The sequence below is a fragment of the Phascolarctos cinereus genome, unplaced genomic scaffold (genome assembly GCF_003287225.1).
Source record: "Phascolarctos cinereus isolate Bilbo 61053 unplaced genomic scaffold, phaCin_HiC Scaffold_726;HRSCAF=1367, whole genome shotgun sequence".
NCBI classification, from domain to species: Eukaryota; Metazoa; Chordata; class Mammalia; order Diprotodontia; family Phascolarctidae; genus Phascolarctos; species Phascolarctos cinereus.
This window is the reverse complement of record NW_027556098.1, coordinates 65,427,618-65,449,330: the sequence shown is the minus strand read 5'-3', so window position 1 is coordinate 65,449,330 and position 21,713 is coordinate 65,427,618. Positions and strand designations below refer to the sequence as shown.

The following is a 21,713-nucleotide window of genomic DNA, read 5'->3' as shown; positions in this document are numbered from 1 at the left end:
CAATCTTGTTACTTACTTCTTCAAAAGTTTCATCTTTGTCAAATCCACAAAAATAGGAAAAAACCCAGGCAAACTTTTCCCCAAACTCTTTATATCTGTTTTTGTTATAGCTTCCCATGCCTTAGCAATATGCTTGAGTGCGTGGTAAATAGTACAGGACTTCCAGAAATCTCTCAATGTCAAGCCCTTATAGGCTTCCAAAGTTGCAGGTACCTAGCCAATGGACTGGGTAAATAATATCCCTTGAAATTCCTAATCCACAGGTTGTAACAAAGAAGTAGGAGTAGGGGGAAGGTAGACCACTTTTACATTGTCATTGAAATCACCCAGATGGAGAGGGTGACTTGTGATATTACCCAAAATAAGTCAAATTTTTTAAAGGAATGCCATTATCATTACAAAACTTCTTGAGAATTAAGCAGTTCATAAACCATTGCTCTAGGATGATAAGGGTGATCCATGCCTCAGAAGTAATAAAATAATGCACAGGTAGTGATGTCTTATTAATTTCTTTCAGTGCTCTGGAATTTTCTGAGTGGTGCACAAGAACAAGTTTTAATTTGCAAGTCCCAGATGTATTCCCTCTAAGCAAAAGAGTAATTCTATTTTTCGAAATTTTATGTCAGCACTTTTTTTCCTAGATTCAAGATGGCACTTTTTGATAAAATAGGCCAGTTTCTCTACATTAAAGATTTATTCCAGTAAGTAGGGACCTTCATCTGTTAATTTTTGTAGGAACTCTAGGAACTTCTTTGCTGTTTCAATATCTGTACTAGCAACCTCTCCCCCAACACTTGCACATCTGAAATCTTGCACAATTTTCAAAGGAATTGGAATGAGGATTTCTTTCAAAATTCTTCAGTAAAGTCAAATTTGTGTAATGCAAATTTTTGTAAATCAAGAACTGTCTGTATAACAATGTTATATCCTAAACAGACATCTTAGTTTTCCTAATTTACATTCAAAAATATATCCTTTATTTTAAAATTTAAAAAATTTTCCTTATGACTGTACTTAATTCAAATTGCATTAAAATAACTTTGGAATTTATCACTTTTTTGTGTTTAATATAATCAGCATAGTACCTGATTTCCATACGTGGATCTCCAGACCTGAGGCTAGCACATCGGTCATTAGGAAAGGCAACCAGTACATCATTCCCCAAAGGTCCACTTAAGTGGTGATCATGGATGGATGTCAAGTTTGATTTCAGCATTGCTACTGGTGCAAAGTTTTTGTACTCTCCTGTTTCATCAACAACATACTGTCCAGTGGCATTAGTAATCAGAGGTGTTAGACCTTAAAAAGAACATTTTAAAAAATCAAGTCCATTCAATAGCTTTCTAATTTAAATTTATCATTGCAATTTCCACTGATATTTAGTAATTTATTAAAATCAAATTTAAAAGAAGTCCTTCAAAAATTTTAGAAAGCACTCATGATTTAATTTCATGAATCTCCAATGAATAAAAGGATTTACCTTTCATAGACTCTAAAGTGGGTTCCCCACTTGACAAGGGATTTAAAGAAAAAATATTTTTATAGCTTTATAAATGCCCAGTAATGTCTTATTACATGGAATCTTCCTCCTCTGAACTATTAGTTATGACTGCTTCTCATTCATAATGGCTAACTTAGTCTCAGCCCAAGAATTCCAGAAAATAATAACTCCATCAAAATTTTCCTTTCCCAGAGAACGGAAATAATTTTCTGTCACGAAGGAAAAAGGAAACCACCTAGACTTAGTCCTAGGACTCAAGCCACATAATACTTGGTGCCTTCCCAAATGTTCCTTCTAATCCCTAACTGCCTCACATTTCCCAACAACTAGAAGCATCAAGAGTAAGAGAAATAGCACTATTGGAAATATTTCATCTGGACCAAAGTGTCCTCCCAAAACATTCTTTTTCTGTGTATCTATTTATATTAATCTATTTTATAAATTTATTTATATATGCAAAAATGAATTTGATTTACATAAGTTAAAGACGTATTTAAATTATTGCTAAAAAAAAAAAAAGATCTTATAAGTTTTCTCAGTAGCATACCGGGAATGATTTTCATCTCAATTCTCTTGGTTGTAGGTTTGCAGATACTAGTAAAATTTAACTGTATTTGGTGAAAAGGTTTCACTTTCATATGTAAACCATCTTCTGCCACAAAACCAAGTATATCCATGAATTGCTTTACTTTAAATATGCCTAGTTGATGTGGCACAAATGAAAACAGCACATTCTGAAAAAAAAAAGATGATACATATATTTAATAATAAAAGGACAGCAAAAAAGTGACTTTTCTTATCATGGCAATGGCGAGTTTCCTTAGAGAATACATACACTCTTGATTCCTTGCCTTTGAGACACTTGTAAAAACTCTCTAGATGGTCTTCAAGAAGTAATAGGCTCAATTTGACTAATCAAACATATCGCATCTACAATGTGCAAGGCACTCTGCTAGATGCTGGGTATACAAATACAAAACTGAAAAACAATCTCTACCCTAAAGAGGTTTCCATTATATGTAGGGATGCAACAAATAAATAAATAAATAGGTAAATCTACAATAATTTGAATTAAGAAAGAGCACTGACAATTAGGAAGAGAAGGAAAGTTCTTCCTATGGGACATAGGACCTCAGCACAGTGTTGAGGGAAGCTAAGGAGTCTAAAAAATCGAGGCGAGAAGAATGTCCATTCCACACATGAGGAACATGCAGAAGCACAGAGATAGGTAAGGGAATGCTGAGTTAGTAAGCAGGCTAAATTGTCTGGAAAGACAGGTTATAGCCAGATTGTGAAAGGATTTCAAAGCCAGAGTAAGGAATTAACTTTTTTTTTTTAAGCAAAGAACTGACATGGTTCAATCTATACTTTAGAAAGCTTTATTTTGGCAGCTCTGTAAATGAAGGATTAAAGAACTGAAAGACTGAAACCAGAGAGACCAATTGGAAAACTACTCAATAGTCCAGACAAGAGGTAAGAAAGAAGAGTTTGAACTAGGGTGGTGGACATGTGAGTGGAGAAAGGGGAACAGGTATGGAAAATTATTATGGACATCATGTAATCAACAAGACCTAGGAACTGACTGAATGTGAGGCAGAAGGAAGAATCACAAATGATTTCAAGGTTCCAATTCTGTTTTGCATATGGTGAATGCAGATGTTAATGTAGATATGGAGCTATGGATCAGTGATCTCATTGAAATGGATATTCCCTCCAATGATGCTGATTGCAAATCTACTTTATGAAACTCTTGTACATGACCAGGGTAGGTAGAGGAATTATCAACTTCCTAGACCTGGAAACTCTGCTCTTCTTGACTACCATATCACACTTTTGAGTCATATTGAGCCTAGCGTCCACTATAACCCCCACTAAACCTTTTGCAGACAAACTTTTGTCTAGCTGTGTCTTCCCCACTTGGTACTTGTGAAGTCGGGTTTTTGAACCCAAGAATAAAACATTTATCCTTATTGAATTTCACCTTACTAAGTTTGGCCCAATGTTCCAGCCTTTCAAGACCTTTTGGGATCCTGACTCTATCATCTAACAAGGTTAGGGAACCTGCAACCTCAAGGCCATATGTGGTCCTCTAGGTCCTCAAGTGCAGAACTTTGAATTTGAACTTCACAGAATAATTTGTTCCACAAGAATAGCATGAAGCTCGGTATCTATTTCCTGATTTCTTCATTTTTTTTCCTCTTTACATCCAAATAATCTGTAGTGTATATCCCAATGATCATTATTCCACTTTGTTTCTGCCTCAGTCTATCTTTACCCCCATGTTTTCTTCTCTGACAGCTGGATTTTCTTATAAGACTAACATATGATATTAACATATTAAAATAATAATATATCTTAATGCTACTCTCCTCTTTTTCCTATCCTCCTTCCTTTAAAAAAGTTATATTCTTTCAAAGTCATTACAGCCAAGTCTTGTCACATCAAGTCTTAGAGACACCACTGACTTCAAAAGTCAAGGGAGGAAACCTTTTTGCATTAGGATCCCTGGTTCAACTTGTTTCTTGGTTATATTTTCTGCCTTTGTTTATCAATATCCTAGGCCATAGGTTTTAGTATTGGTCCTTTCCTTGGATTATGCTTTCTATGCACAATCTAGGTATTCTCTGGGTGTCTCAACTATTAATTTTATCCCTATAATGTAGCTTTCCCTTATGTTATCTACTTTGGTGTGTGTGTATATATACATACATATGTGTGTGTTTATATTTTTACATTATATATATACATACATACATACATATTCATAGGTACAGGTGTTTCATTTATATTTGTGTGTGACACATACAAAAAAATATGCTTATGTATATATAATATATACACATATTTTGGCTTAAAGCCTTTCTTATTAGTTTTAATGTCTTGAACCATTATTTACACTTTTACTGGGGTTTTCTTATCCTTATATATTTGTTACCTTCCCAACTACATTGTAAATACCTAAAGGCAATGGTATAGTGACAAAATTTAATAGCTTGCCCCTTTCATCTCCCAAAAATGTACCCTCTATGCACATTTAATTTTAATCTGAATTATTAATATTTTCTGTATTACTTTCTTAAGTCTAAAAAATCAATCCCTGAATTGTTAGCATTTGCTAATCCCCAAGACATAAATACTCACACTGAAAATTTAATAATTGGCACTACCAAGTTTTCAAGTTGGCTTCAGCACACTCCTACCTACAGGTCATATGCTATCTTATCATCATCATGTTTCCCACATTAACTAGCAGGATGTCTTGAGTGTAGTGCTACTCAACATATATATATATATATATATATGTGTATATATATATATATATACGTATATATATATATATATATATATTTCAGTGAATGATGTATATATATATATATACGTATATATATATATATGTATATATATATATATATTTCAGTGAATGATGAGTAACGAGGAAAAAAGGCTGTATATCTAAGATGGATGAGAGATCAAAATGATAAATGAGGAGGCCAATTAAGGTTTTTTTGTACATGATGAGCGGAATTTTCCAGACCTACATATATTTTAAGAGCAATTTGAAAGGAAAGATCAATTGCATTACCTTATTACTTTCTTCATGTATCTTTCCTTTCTCTGGAGTAGTTTTAAAATGAGCTACTTTGTGGAAGCTGAATGCTACAGGAAGTGATTTGGAATGATTTTGTATGCTGCACAAAATCTCTGAATGTTGACCCATAAAACAAGGTGTGAAATGAAGGACTTTTCCTGGTACAAAACTTAATAAGACAGGGAGTCCTGAGCCTGTCAATGCTAACTCCACTTTGTGAAAATGATGACCTGTAAAAGACAATAAAATTCCTGAGTATTTAAAAATACCTTGAGACCTCAGATGATACTCAAAAGTTTTGCTCAATTAACATAAGATGTCATGAAATGCCAATACAACAATGGAACTCTTACACTTGGATAGGTTGGACATTTGTGCAGCGGTTAACACAAGTGGAACCTATAAGAGAGTTCTCATTTCTTGGCTATTGGCATCAGACAAGGTACAAACCTTCCAGGCCAGGGATAACTAGCTATTGTTTCCCTGAGAGAAGTTCATTGTGAGATGACTAGTATTTCTGTCTCTCCCTCGATGAGGGACAGGACTTGGGTGTAGGCCCACTGACTATGTTCTCACTACAATCATCATTTGTGAACACAGGGCCAACCATACTCAACAGACCCTGGACAAAACAGAAAGGAACAGTTTCTGCCCTAGAGTCAGGGTTCACTTTTGCTATTCTCTTTGACTTAATCATCCTGGAATCTATAATCTTCCCCTCCCCAAAATGTATGGTACCTACCTGCTTAACCTGACCTTCCTAGATCCGCAGCCTTGAGGCCACCTATGGCCCTCTAGGTCCTCAAGTGCAGTCCTTTGACTGAATCTAAACCTCACAGAACAAATCCCCTTAATAAAAGGATTTGTTCTATAAATTTGGACCCAGTCAAAAGACTGCACCCAAGGACCTAGAAGGCCATATGCGCCTCAAGGCCACAGGTTCCCTACCCCTGATCCTGACAGTCAAATAATGTCAAAAAGATTGCCAATTCATAATGGAAAACTGTAGCATAGGAAAAGAATCTGTGTGCCATGTTGGAAAGAACTCTGGAATCGGAGCAAGAAAAAGACTTGAGCTTGAATCCTGATTCTTACTATTTGGGATTCCCTGAGCATGTCACTCTTCCTTTCTTAGCCCCAATTTTCTCATTTGGAAAATAGGAATAACAACACTCCCATCACCTGCCTCACTGAACTGCTGTGCAGAAAGCTCCCTACATACCTTAGGACACTGCAGAAATGTGAGTAGAAATATGAGTTAGTACTATTATTATTATAATCCAAGTTTCCTAATCCCCTAACCACCTTGATACTAAATGTGTAGTCTATTTTTAACGTGGTAATCTATCATCAAGTATTAAATTTCCCCATCATCAAAAGATCCAAAAAATCTTCTAAAATTAACTTGTTTCCTTTATACAAGATGCACTTTGTTTTAAGCAGTTCTGTAAATATTTAATATTTCTCATGCTGAACACATATATTTATTGTATTTTTCAACGTTCGCAGACTTTTACACTTACTTTCAGTAGCATCTTCTGCTTCAGCTTTTGAAAAAGTATCTTTACTCTCTATTGACTCGAATCTCAAAAACAGAGCATAGTCTTGTCTGTGGGACAAGTCAGCATGCTTTTTACCATCATCATATAGTCTATAAAAATTGAGAGTCAGAGTTATGTTTCAATTAGAGCACAGAGAAAAATTGTAAATCAATTATGGAAGACATTTCATCCCAAATTCCAACTCTATTTAGTATTTCTTAGTTAAAACCCTAGGATAAGAATATGGAATATAATTACCTATCAGATGTGTGGATAGGAAAAAATTTGATGAATACACAAAAGGTAGAGAGTGATGTAAGATATAAATTGGATAATTTTCATTATATTAAATTAAAGTTTGCACAAACAAAATCAATGTAGTCAAGATTAGGAGGAAAGCAGAGAATGGGGGGGGGAATTTTGTAGACAGTTTTTTGGACAAAGACCTCATATCTCAAATATATAGAGAAATTTGTTAAATTTATAAGGATATAAGTCATTCCCCAAAAGACAAATGGTCAAAGGATATGAATAGGCAGTTTTTGGAAAAATAAATCAAAGCTATATATATAGGCACACACACATACACACACAACATACAAACATACATATATACATATAGTCATATAAAAATATTCTAAATTGTTGATTAGAGAAATGCAAATTAAAACAATTTTAAGATACTATTTTACACTTATCAGATTGGCTAAAATGATAGAAGGGGAAAATAACAAATTTTGGAGAAGAAACGGAAAACCTGGGACACTAGTACACTGTTGGTGGAACTGTGAACCGATCTAATCATTTTGGAGAGCAATCTGGAATTATGCCTTAGGAGTTATAACACTACATATACCCTATGACCCAGAAATACCACCATTAGGTCTGTTTCACAGAGAAAAAGAAAAAGAATCTAAATGTTCTAAAATATTTATAGCAGTTTTCTTTGTGTGGTGGCAAAGAACTGGAAATTGAGGGGGTGCCTATCAGTTGGGGAATGACTGAATAAGTTGTATATAATTGTAATGGAAAACTACTGCGCTACAAGAAATAATGAGCCAGTTGAGTTTAGAAAAACATGGAAAAACTTGCATGAAATAATGAAGAATAAAACAAACAGAACCAAGAGAATATTGTATACAGTAACAGCAATATTGTTCAAAGACCAATGTGAATGACTAAGCTATTCAGAATAACAGGAATATTCAAATCAACTATAAAGTACCCATGAAGGAAGATCTTATCTACCTCCAGAGAAAGAACTGATATATGGACGTATTTATTGTATGAATATATGTCAAATGTTGGCCTTCTCTAATACAGGTTTGGGAGTGGAGGGGAAACACAGTCTGGAACTCAAAATGTAACAAAAAATAAAAACCGTGTGACAAATTTTGAAAAGTTGGATAAATCTTAAAAAATCAAAAAGTATTTTTTCATCAATATCTTTCAGTAGGCTTATCCATAGAACAGTAATACTGATTCATGTACACACTAGTTTCTTGAACTTAGCCAATATACTGTGATGAAAAGAACATAAAGAAGTTTATTCATCTATGAGTATCTGTCCTGGTGATTCTGTAAATGTGCAATACTTTGCAATATTGTATAATATTGTACAATGTATAGAAGTGTACAATATTCTTTGAAGAAAAGTATGATTTTTATACTGTCATTACATTACAACTAGAAGGTTGTTTACTGAAGAACATCTGCTAAGGTCTTCAAACAGCATTTTAGTTGGTGATATGACCAGGTGAACTTTTGGTCAAAAGTTCTATAAGTGTTCAAGGTAACAGAAAAATTTTGCAACCCACTCTACAAAGAATTAAGGTAGGGACTTGTAACTAAGGCAACATAGCATCCTTAGTTAGGATACTTCCCTAAATGAACAAATTAAATGAATATAAATAATTTTTTAAACTCTCTCTTACTGTAAATTCTGAAAGTCAGTGCATTTCAACTAGTAGCTGAATAGGTACCAACCAAATATTTCACTTGAATTCAATTTGCCATAATTTTATTTTCATCCTACCAAACTAACCAAAATAAACATTCAACGCTCAAGACACTCCAATGAGGCACAGGGATACAAAGGGATGAGGCAACATTTCACAAAAGAAAAGGCAGTTTTGAGTTGGATTTTGAAGGAAGATACGAATTAAAAAAGGAAAAAACAAGGAAGGAGTTCATTCCAGACATGAAGAATAATTTGTACAAATGCACAGTGGCAGGTTACTTGGAGAGCTAGTACATCAATAGAACAGCTGGAACTTAGCACTCATGAAGGGAAGTAATGGACCATAAGACTGGGAAGGTAAGTTGGAGTCACATTATGGGAAACCATTTATATATTAGGCTAAGGAGTGTGTATTTTATGCATAATTGTGACTTTATCCATAATGTTTACTCACCTGGTACCTTGTACCTATAGAACTCTCCGTCAAAGAGATTCCAGTAGCTGATTCTATTTATCATCTCATCCACAGCCAGTATTCCAAATGTCTAATTTCACCCTACAAACTGGGATATTTATTTGTTCACCAATCCCTTCCCATAAGGGACCAATTTTTACTATGACTTACTAACAGCAATAAACAAAATCTGAATTAAAACAACTAATCTAAACTTTTATAAGATGATTTTGGAGATTTTGTTTGAAAATTGTTCATATATTGAATTAATTTTTAAGTGTATTAACAAAAGAGAATTATAAATAGAACTTCACTTTTAATCAATGTAGTCTAAGAAATGTTCAAAATAAAATTAAAAGTTCATAACACATGTCAATAAATACTTATTTTTTGCATTTTTACTAATACTGTTAAGGTGAAATATTAAAATTAATCTGATGAGTATGTTACTAACAATGTTAATGCAATTAAAATTATTTCTATTACAAAGGTATCTGTACATACTTACTTTGGACTAAAGCAAAATGTAATTACTATCTTTTGATAAGGTAATAAAGTTCCTTCATTGGGAATACAGGAAATGAAAGTGGTAACATCTATGTTTCTCATTTTGCTTATGTAGCTTAAATCGTGTAAAGCGCCATCTATTCTTTGCTGAAGGTTTGTACCCTGCAATGTAAAACCAAAGTAAAAATAGTTAAGAAAAAATAATATAAAAAATTTTATGATTTATCATAGAATCACTACTATAGCTCCACAGTGTATAAGAAAATTTATAGGTAATTTCTTTTCTTTAAATATTTATAAATTAATATTGGGGTCAAAAAGCAGGCACATTATAAAATTAAAACAATAAATCTTCCCACAAGAAAACAGATGAGAATAAGAATTACTAAAAAGCTACAGTCTATTAAGAACTAGGATTGCTCAGCTTTAGTTCATCAGTGTGTGTACACATACATATGTATACACTGTGTGCACACATACATGCACTCACATGTATATCTGCACATACCCTCAAATTAGTGGGGGTATGGATATTGACCAGGAGACCCCAAATCAGTTGAGCTTCCCCCAGTCCCCTTGATGAAATTATAGGATTTAAGGGACAGATAACAACAACACTAAGATGTCATAGTTTTAAAGGAAGCAAGTATTTATAAAAGTATTTATACTTCAAACTAATGAAGTATTTATTCTTTATTAGTCCTTTAGGAGGCCAGGAACTCTTTAAACAAATCTGATATAATTAAAGGACAAATGGCCATTCACATCCGCCTTTAAAAAAGCAAGACAATTTCTAAGGAGTCAGTACAGAGAGCAAGTGTGGTAGAAGTGAATACAGTGGCAGAGTAGAGTTGAGCTGTGGAGAGAAAGAAGTCCACGGATCCCAGCAAAGCTACCCATCATGAGAAGCCCTACACACAGGGGGAGCAGAATAAGGACTAAGGAAGGGAAAATATCCTTGTGCTACTGTAGTGGTGCTAGATATGTGAGCTGCCTTGGACACATGTGGTACCTAATGCACTCTACCTATGTGATAACTAAGAAATCTGCGTATATTTGTGGGAGAATAAGCCTAAGATTTATTGAGGGGGTAATCTGTGGTTACTGTTCTTAAGTCATTTGAGGAACTAACTACTTTTACTTTGAAGGTAAATGGGGGCTTATAAGCAATAGCTTTAAGAGAACCAACCCACAGGGATTACTAAAAAGTTATAGTTTATTAGGAACTAGAATTGCTTAGTTTTTTGTTCATCTATGTAAGCACATATACACATATTACATATGTGTATACATACATTGATATGCATATATGTGCACATACCATCAAATTAGTCTTCAGAATACCTTGAACTTGGAAGTCATTTCTGCAAGGGACCCCACCGTGCAAGTACAAGATAGAGCGGGAGAGAATGGGTTTGGGAGAGCTACATTTGTACCACTTTTATTTTGTTTAAAGCACCATTTCTCTAGAGGTTATTCCCAAGAGACAAGTATAACTAAATAAACTAAATTAGGATAAACAACTTAAGTATTTAAAAAATCAAATATTTGTCCTAATTTTGCTTAAGACTAGTAGACATCTTTTTTTTTTTTGGCTAGACAACGGGGTTAAGTGAGTTGCCCAGGGTCACACAGCTAGTAAGTGTTATATGTCTAAAACCATATTTGAACTCAGGTCCTCCAGACTCTAAGGCCGGTGCTCTATCCACTGCACCACCTAGCTGCCCCTAGTAGACACTTTCAAACCATGTTAAAGCCATTCAGCTAACTTACCAATTCTTCTCCAACTGCTTCATGCTCCATCACTGCTACCCAACTCATATGTTCAGGACTGTTATTAAACAGAACTGCATGCTCAATCTTTGATGTTCCAAAGAAGACACTTCCAAATTGTATACACTTCAAACTTTTTTCCTCACAAACATCTAACAGTTCAATAATTTGCTGGACAACACAGGCTTCAATCTGTAAAAATGTATCTTCACCACCCTGCAAAGTTACTCTAATAAGAATAAAAGAATAAAATAAAAACATGTTTTATTAATTTTTGTAGGTGAAAGAACCAAAAACAAATTTCATTTAGCCACCAAGTATCAGACTAAGAAGAAGTTGCATTTGATATTAATTAGAAAACAATCTACTAATGAAAATGAAACAAATCTTGCTCGATAAACTATAAAATGCCAACCCTGTCTGTGTGCACATTGAAGAGTGGTATATGATAAATATATTTCTTCATCTCCAGGGGGAAAAAAACCTCTCATGTTCAAAAGAAAAGGTCTCCCATCTTTCCCACTGTACAGCATCCGTCCTCTACCAAAACACAAATTCACACTTCTGAATGTACTCACTCTTTCTCTACCTAAAGTCATTCTCTCATGCAATGAATCACTCTTTTTTTTGTTTTTAGGAAACTGAATTTCCCTATCTCAACCAGGCTCAAGAGTAGTTGCCAGGCCCCATCCTACTGCTGATTAATCCAAAAGGTTTGGCCTGTTCTGTTTCTGATGTAGGCTGGTTGTTCACTACTTAGGTGGTGCCATCTGGTTGGTGCCATCTTTCAACACCCATATCATCACCCAGGGGCTTACCATACCGGTGACAGACCTAGTACAGACTCCCAAAGGGCTTTAGCCCTATTGAACCTCAGAGCTCAAGCAATTCACCAGCTTAAATTTTCCCTAGGAGCGGGAATTACAAGTTTGTGCCACCAAGCTCAACCCAAGGCCAGTCATTTTCCTTCCTCCCTGCCCTGAACTTCCTTCCCATCATTTGACTTCATCCAACATTATTACTCTTCCTAACAAAACTCATACTCAGTCACTTAGGGGAAAGAGACTAGAGTCAAAAGATCTGGGTTTGAATTCTAGGCCTGCCACTTACCACCTCACAATCATTTCTGTCAGGAATATTAAAGTACTTAATAAAGGGGAAGGAAATTGATAGAGCTCATCAATATTTTAGCAAAGTATGCTTAGGAGTAGCCTCTATAGGTCAGTTTCACTTTAAAGGAGCAGGGAAGCTGTCCTTGGGACTAGGGCTTAAATTTTTGGTTTGGCTTCCTTGGTCTCTGAGGCATAAAAGTTCCAGTTTATGGGAAATGGTGGTCTGGAGGCTTTAGAGCAATTCTTATTACCCTGCAGGGAATAAGTGAGTATTGCCAACTGCTGGGGTAAGCATGAAGATTGAGTAGAATAGTGTTTTATTCAAAATTAATTAGGAGTTATATGCTTTTTCATGTGGGGAGATGTCAGTAGATTATTACAGACCACATCTGGAATTATATTTTCCCCATCTAGTATGCTCCCAAAACTTAACTGAGTGGCTTAATGATGAATTTACTTTGGGCTGATTTCCATAATAATTTGGGCCCTTATCTGTAACATGAGTCACATTTTATCTAGGGCCTCTGCTACCATGGCCTTATCTGACTCAGTCAACATTGCATCATTAACATACTGGTGGACGTCAATGCCCTCAGAAAGTGAGGCCTCCTTCAGCCTTCTGCCCACCAAATAGAGGTAATATGGAGAATTCAAGCAATCCTGAGGAAACACAGAGAAATTCTACTGAATTCCTGCACAGTGTCAGACACATAAAAAGAGAGAATGGCACTGAGGAAATCAATAACCCAAATTACTTGACCAGGGCCTGGGTTCCCTAGTCTACCATATTGCTAAGGTTAGAAACAGCCCTCAGCAATGAGCATAACAACTTTGTTCAGCTTCCTATGACATACTCTAAATCACCAGACACATCCATTTTCTTCATCAGCCACAGAGGGCAATTATAAGAGGAGTTTATGTAGCAAAGTGTTTCAGCCTGAAATACAAACAGGGGGTCTCCCACCCACCTCCCCTGAGTGCATGCTTCTTCATTCAGAGGTCTTCTCTGTAAAATCCTCAATGGAGACTAGGGCACCTGATGAATATATTAAGAGGTCCTTGCTATAATAACCATAACAATAATAACACTTACATAGAACTTTAAGGTTTGCAAAACTCTTTACATAAGTTATTTCATTTAATCCTCACAACAACCCGGCAAGATACTTTGCTGCTGTTGTTGTTGTTTAGTCATTTTCATTTCATACTTTTCGTACCTCTTTGGGGTTTTCTTGGCAAAGCTATTAGAGTGGTTTGCCATTTCCTTTTCCAGCTCATCTTATAGATAAGGAAACTGAGGCAAACAAGGGTAAGTGACTTGCCCAAGTTCACACAGCTAGTAAGTGTCTAAGGACAGATTTAAGAACAGTGAGTCTTTTTAACTCCAGGTCCAGTGCTCTATCCACTGCACCACCTAGCTGCCAGGTACTATTGCTGTCCTCCTTTTACAGATGAGGAAACTGAGGTTGAGAGAGATTCAGTGGCTTACCCAGAGTCACAGAGGCAGTGAATGCCTCAGCCAGTAATTGAACTCAAGTCTTCTTGACTCTAAGTCAGTACTCTATATATACCCTGTGCCATCTACCAACCTGCCCTTTACATGATTGGCGATAGCTTTCCCTCCTTTTCCCCACTGAGCCACAGTAACCCAGGAATATGGATTTCAGTCCCACTGTGGTCATGCAGTTAAAACAGTCCGAGCCTCCTTGGGAATCCTGGGCTTCACCATGACCACAGTCTCTCAATTCTGGATGCATTTGTGTGCTTCCAAAAGACCAGGTAAAACAGAGGAATAGCCAAGACAGTCAAATACAGATATATAGCCTAAGACAACAAAGTAAAACATGGTAGTAAGGCTTTCATAATCAATGAAATAATGGTATACTCACTTTGCCAATTCACTAACAATTCTGGGCTTATCTGTACATACACAAACTTTAATATTCTTTGATGATTTAGGGTCTACAATTCCATTAGTTGGTTGTATAGTGATAGGTAACTTCCCTTTATAATCTATATCAAACGAACCTAAGGAAAACATAAAAACAGGTATTTAAATTTGGAAATATACGTCAGTCCGTAAATAAACACTGAGTATGTGCTAGCACTATCCTAAGCACTGGAGATATAAACAAAGGCAAAAATAGCACCTGCCGTCAGAAAGTTTATATTCGAATGAGGAAAACAATGTGTAATTAGATATAGACAAGAGATATAAAGAGTAAATTGAAGGTAATCTTAGAGGGGATGTCTCTAGAGACAGAAAAGGACATCTGAGCTGAGCCTTGAAGGAAGTCAAAGACTATCAGAAGTGTAGGTGAAGAGAAAGAACCTTCCAAAGATGAAGGCCAGCCAATGCTAAAGCACAGAGGTGGAATGTCACATGTAAAGAAGAGCAAATGGGCCAATGTGGCTAGAGAGTGGAGTATATAGGAGAGAATAAAGAAGAAGACTGGAAAGGTAGAAAGGAGCCAAGTTGAGAAGAGCTTTAAATGTCAAGCAGAGAATTTTATGTGTGATCCTGGAGGTTACAGAGAGCTACTGGAGTTTACTGAGTAGAGAGGAGTGACATGATCAACCTACACTCCATCATTTTGGCAGTTGGGTGGATGGTAGATTAGAATGAGAAGACATGAGGCAGAGACATCAATTAGGAGGCTGCTGCAATTATCCAGGCAAGAGGGAATGATGGCCTGAACTAGAGTGGTGGCTATGAAAGGGAAGGGAACACATGCAAGAAATGTTGTGTAGGTAGAAATTATAAGACTTGACCACATGTTGTATATGTGAAGAGAGTGAGTTAGGAGATGAGTATAATGATGAGACTGCAAGTCTAGGTCACTGAGAGGACAAAGTTGCACTCAACAACAATAAGGAAATTCAAAAGGGGAGAGGGTTTAGTGGAAAAGATAATTATTTCTATTTTTAATATATTGAGTTTGAGATGCCTACAGGACATCCAGTTCTAGATGTCCAAGAGGCAATTGCTAGAGCAGGATTAGAGTTTAGGAGAAAGACTAAGGCTGGGCACAAAGCTCTGGGAATCATGAATATAGAGATGATAAGTGAACCCGTGAGAACTGATGGGATCACTAAGTGAGATAGTATAAGGAGGAAAAAAAGAAAAGGGTCATGGATAGAGTCTTGATGAGTGCCCCATGGTTAGTGGATATGGCATAGATGAAGATTCAGAAAAAATAATTAAGAAGGAGCCACCCAACGGGAAAGAGGAAAGTCAACAGACTACAGAAAACTGCTGTAAGACTATTTCTGGAAACACCAATATAGATGGTTTGTTGAGCAGGGAAGACGGGAAAAGTAGAGAGTAATGCCACCAGTGGCATCAAGTTTCTCCATCATTTAGTAATCCTATCACTGGCATAAAAGTTCAAAGATGTCCAACATGTTTGTAGTGCAGTTAGGACTATTGGCATAGAAATGTGAAATAGCTCCTGGAATCTACAAAGATATTCTCTCCTTCAGAAAAACATCTTCAGTAATATAAAGTAACATTTCTTCTGCTATATAAGATATATAAAATTCCCTTTGAAATAATAAAACAGCATTTATTAGACAACCTAGCAAATGGACTTTGATTTATGAAAACTTGTGAAAAGCTCACTGTGCTTTGTCATTTATGGCAATTTTTTTATTTCAAAGGATATTTTTTATATTTGATTTCAAAACTTTTTTTTTATTAATGTACTTTGTTTGGGCACAATAGCTTCTTTCCAACCAAAAATCCAAATGGATATCCCACAGATACATTCCCAAAGAAAATGTAAGCAAAAACACCTCATAATATGATTACAACTGAAAACACATGTCCTTTTCCACTTTTGTAGCCTGTGAATTAGTAAGAGAAAGGAAGAATATATGTTTTAATTTATATAAGATGTTACCAACATTGTTATGTTTTACTTGGATTCTGTAGTCTTTACTATTGTCTTTATTTATACTGTTCTGATCATGCATGGCTTGTGTTCTTTTGGCTCTTTTGAAAGACTACAAAGCTACACCATTTTGATCAATCAATTGACAAACATTTATTAAATCTTTGCTGTAAGCCAGACACTGGCAATACAAAAACAAAAATAAAATAGTCCCTGCCCCACAACAATTCACATATTTTCCTACGTTCCTCTGAATTATTCACATTCATCATTCCTTAGAGCATAGTATTTTCTATCACATTCATATACCACAATTTGTTCAACCATTCCCCAAATGAATACATTTATGACTAGTTTTTTGTTATCATAAATAACACTGCTATAAATACTTTTGTATTTATAGGTCTTTTCTTCTTGGCATTAACTTCCTTGGGAGAGAGAAATGAGATATCTGTGTCAAGGAGCATGAAGAATTTGGTCACTCTTCTTGCATAATTTCAAATTGTTCTCTAGAACAGTTGGACCAGTCCTCAGATCCATCAACAATAAATTAGTGTGTCTGTCTTCTTGCAGTCTCTGTAATGTTGATTTTTTTTCAACCTTTGGAAGCTTTGCTAATTTGATGGATATTTGCATTTCTCTGGTTTTAAGCATTTTTCCTAGATGGTGGTTGATAGTTTGAACTTCTTTAAAAATGATTTATGTCCTTTGACCACTTGTCTACAGGGGAATGTCTCATTATTCTACAGATTTCTTTCAATTACCTATAGATTTTAGATGTCAGGTTTTTATTAGACGTTTAATGCAAATTTTTCCCCAATGTATATATTTTCTTTAAATTCTAACTATGCCAACTTTATCTGTTGCAGATTAATTTCTTAGAAAACAAATCATGTAGAACATAAGGTTATTAAACATTATATCATATGACTATAACTTATTAAATTTTAATTATTAAAATGAAATAGTTGACAAGACAGCAGTCTTGGCATCAATACAAGTACTGTCTCTGTCACATACTATCTCTGAGCAAGTCATTTCATCCTTTAGTTCCCAGGGAACTCTCTAATATACGAATTACAGACAAGTTGCAAATCTACATTGATGGAGAGACTTTTCTACGTTGAGAGTTTCTTATATTGATGAAATTATATCCCTGAACCAAATATATACATATAGGTGTGTGTATACATATACATATATATATACATATATATGTATATGTATGTATATATACACACACATACATTACATATGTGATAAAATAATATTATTTTAGTGTCCAGGACCTGTTTTAAATCGTTCAATATCATTTTATTATTTCCACTAAGGTTACAGTTATTTTAACTAAAAATGAATCTAAAATTATACTTAAAAAAGACAACAACACAATGCATCATATCCATGCTCTGAAGGAACTGCAGGAGGGACAAGGTAACAACAAATTCTCAGGAACAAATTTGGAAAACTCAATCACCTTCCTGAGCAAAGTGAAACAAAATCTTTCTCAATATTATCTCATTAATCTTTTTCTAAACCTGAAATAAAATAAGCATAAGTAAAATTTTGTGTGTATGTTTTTTCAAAGAATAAAAGAAGTATTTGGGGAATGGATGCTTTGGTAGACAGTTTTCCAGGAAACAAGTCATCTGAGCTCATTTAACTCTTATTCTGTAAAATAGTTCCTAAAAGTCTTAAACACTCATGAATAAATAAAGAAAAACTTCAGTGAAATTCTGTACATACTCAAAAGTTTAAAGGAGGAACGCAAGGAGGAGGTATGGTTGGAGGGTGAACAAGACCAAAGTCATGCCATTCAACCCTATACTTATGCATATATGTATGTGTATATGTATACATAAAGATAACTGCATAATTACCCAATTCTTTTACAAAGATAAATCCAAGTGTTATACAAATATAACAAACAACTGATTTTAGGTTCAGACCTGGGCTGAAATAATAGCTCCAACAAGAAATAGCTGTGTGACTTTGGACAAGTCACTTAATCTCCCTGAGTCTGAGTTTCTTCATATGGAAAACAGGGATAATAATATTTTTTATTAGCTACCACACAGGATTTATAAGCAAGGTGCTTTATAAGGAATAAGATGTGAAAAAGACATGAATTCAGTAAAAAATATCCACCTTCTAAATATAGTGCCATAGACACGTATTGGCAATGTAGCGATGAAAAAAAAATACTCAGATGCCTTAATAGAAATCTTGCATAAGATTGTAAAATAATTTTATCGTTAAACCCAATGGTGGTTGAATTGGTATTGTTCCTAATTTAGGGAGGTGGAGTCCTGAGTTTGTTTTTATTAAATAAAATATTAGAAAAGTGAAAAAAAATGTTTGGATTATTATTTTTAGAATAACTACTAAGGCAAACCATAAATATGGGGCTGCCTAAACTTTACTCCTTCACAATTATTTATAAAATTATGAAATAAGATTTAATATGACTGTCTAACATATCAGCTCACTGCAGTTTCTTTACAAAAAAGCAATACAGTATAACTCCTACAATCAAGAATTGAGAATCATTTCCTAATTAGTCATTAAATCTATTTTTGAGGTAATTTTTCTGTCATGAACATATGTTGATCTACTCATCAATACTAATGTAACATTTGCATATAATATACACATTGTAATCTTTTGTAAGCACTACAATTGGTATAATATATAATATTAATTTTTGTAAGAGTGAGAAACAATCCTTTGAATCAACTCAAAGAATAAAAGACAAAGTCAAGGCAAAAAAAACCCCTATTTGCATATGTATGTGTATATGTGTGTGTGTGTCATTCATAAGGGAACAACAATTACAATTTCCCAGATAATAATCCCCTGAACTTCAAGTACAACAGTTAGTAATCCAGTCACTACAGACATGAAAAAAATGAATATTCATAATATAAAATCTTACATTGCTGCTTTTTCATAAACCAAGGGAGAGAAAACTATAAACACCAAACTATAGCCCAGTTTTATTTCTTGATTTATAGAACAAAAGAAGTGATATTCATATTAAGTGAGAATAGAGTGTATATTTGTAATGAGAGATGAACAGAGCATGTACAAAGTGGCCATTCCTGACTCTGACCATGTATATTACTCAGAGCTAAAAGATTCTTATGCTTTGAAGTGAAAAAGTGATCCCTCTATCAGCTGCTCAAAAGAGCCAAAAACTAAGTGGACTTTAAAAAAACCAACAACTAACTTCTCCTCTCTTTGTATGTCTTCCTTTCTGGCTTGTGAGGCTATTTTGAGTTGCTTTCCACTGGGGGTGAGAGAAAAGGGCCACTCACTGTAAATCCCACCCCACTAGAGATGCATCTGTGGCTGTGGGCACATGACAAACTCAGCCTGTGTCCTACCTGGTCAAGCCTGATCCTGGGTTTGGGGCTACCTCTTCTGCGTTTGTTATTCTCTGACCATAAGTAAGGATACACAAATATAAGTAAATATAAATATCTATCCTGAGATGTCTGTGTCCAGGTTTTGGGGTCATTTTATGTGGATAATAGATTCAAAGATTCTATATCATGGCAGAAGAATGAACCTAGTCTCTTGGACCCAGTAAAGGGTCCATTGTAAGACAGACGGAAGAATGAAGGACTTTGAATCCCTTATTCCAATCATCCTCAAGAGCTTATTCCAATGAATTTATATCAATCAACCATCCCATTGGGAGGGAACAGGGATCCAGATTTTTAGGGGGCTGATTAAAGATTGCTTTCTTTCTATGAACAATGCCTAATTGTTCTATTATTATGTGTTTGTAACTCTGATTGAATTGTCCAGTGTATTTGATATTGGAGGAAAAATCAAAATTTAAGGCCTTTTTATTTTTGGGAGAGATTTTGTCTGGACCTCCATCTGATGGACCTATTCGTTAGAAGAGATCCACTGGAAAATTCGAAGTATCTGATGAATTCAGAGACTTAGAGGTAGGTTTTTGCCCAGACTTCCAGTGAGATTAGATTATATATTTCAACAATGTTTGGAGAAAGTTTGGTTTGCCCAGTGTTCAGCCCTGCAGTTGGATCGCCCTCTATGTTAAAAAGAATTAAGGAAATATTTTCACCCAGGACCAGTACGTATGCCAAAATCAAAGAAACAACTAATAAAATTAAGAACAAGTAAATATGAGTCAAACCCCAGAAAAGAACATGAGAGTCATGATACAAGACTTATACAGACATAAAAATGCTGGGAAAGAAATAGAGAAGGAGTAATGGAGTTTGTTATATTAAATATTCATCAGTACCTCAATGAATCCATCAGTCGTCTATCTTTTGAGATTCTTGTTAGTTCCCTGATCTACCACAAAAAAGATCTCCTCAATGAGCTGGAGACCATTCTCTGGATCTTTTCTCTACCACAGAGAAATTTCTGTCTGGAGGTCTACTATCCTGATTGGTGATTCACTAGCCCAGACCACCATTTCTTGTGGGGCCCTAACATGCTCACTTCACTCCTGGTTCAACTCCCTTTCAAGACTTCTCTACCTCCTCACCAGCTGCCTTGGGCCCAGAAAGGTATTCTTCTCTCTCCTCTCCATCTTTCCAGTTTCCCTTTATGAATAGTTCTTCATCCATTAAAATATAAGCTCCTTCAAGGTAGGGACTGTCTGATTTGTTTATCTTTGCATCCCCAGAACTTAACACAGTAACTGACAAAAAGTAAGTGATTAATAAATGTTGTTTGATTGATATAATTGATTAATTGAATAAGTAAAAGAAGATTCCATAGAGCATAATGAAGAAAGAAGGCAGAGTAACAAAGGAAGAAGAGAATGAATAGCAAGAGACCTGGTTCTGGGTTAGTCCTGGTGGCAAAGAGTCAGGAGGTAAAATGCAAAATAGAAACAGGCCTGGTGCCTGTGTAAGGTAAACTACTAAACTGTTTACACCCTTTGACACAGAGACCCCACAACTGGGTTTATACCCTAAGGAGAGCAACAATAGCTAAAGGGGGGGGTGGGGGAGGGAAGTACATATGCATAAAAATATGGCAGCACTACCTGGGATGACAAAGTAGTCTAGAAACAAAGTATGCCAATGACTAAGGAACAGCTCAGCTAACAGAGCTAATGGAATATTGTCATGCCGTAAGGAACGATGAATACCCGAAGAACTCAGAAAAATCTGAAGAGGTGCAGTTAAGAGCCGAAAGAACAAAAATGTGAAGACAATAGTAAATGGTAACAAAACTCAGTGAAACACAATAATTTAGTTAAACTTAAAGTTAAACTTATCCTTTCTTTTAACAAGTAGAGACACACACACACACCCGTAATCCCTGCTCCAGAGGAGGCTCAGGCTAATGGAACTCTTGAGCTCAAGAGTTCTGAGCTGCGGTAGGCTAAGCA

At 35.3% G+C, this 21,713-nt stretch overlaps 1 protein-coding gene across 1 annotated transcript in view; it reads right to left on the bottom strand.

The window, feature by feature from the left end:
* Positions 1-21,713, bottom strand: part of CFAP47 (cilia and flagella associated protein 47) — an 890,592-nt gene that overhangs the window by 829,131 nt on the left and 39,748 nt on the right. The window contains 7 exon segments of the mRNA XM_078146130.1: positions 1,086-1,299; positions 2,049-2,235; positions 5,085-5,320; positions 6,614-6,741; positions 9,554-9,714; positions 11,326-11,554; positions 14,327-14,465. Of these exon segments, the coding sequence (XP_078002256.1) occupies positions 1,086-1,299; positions 2,049-2,235; positions 5,085-5,320; positions 6,614-6,741; positions 9,554-9,714; positions 11,326-11,554; positions 14,327-14,465 (1,294 nt within the window).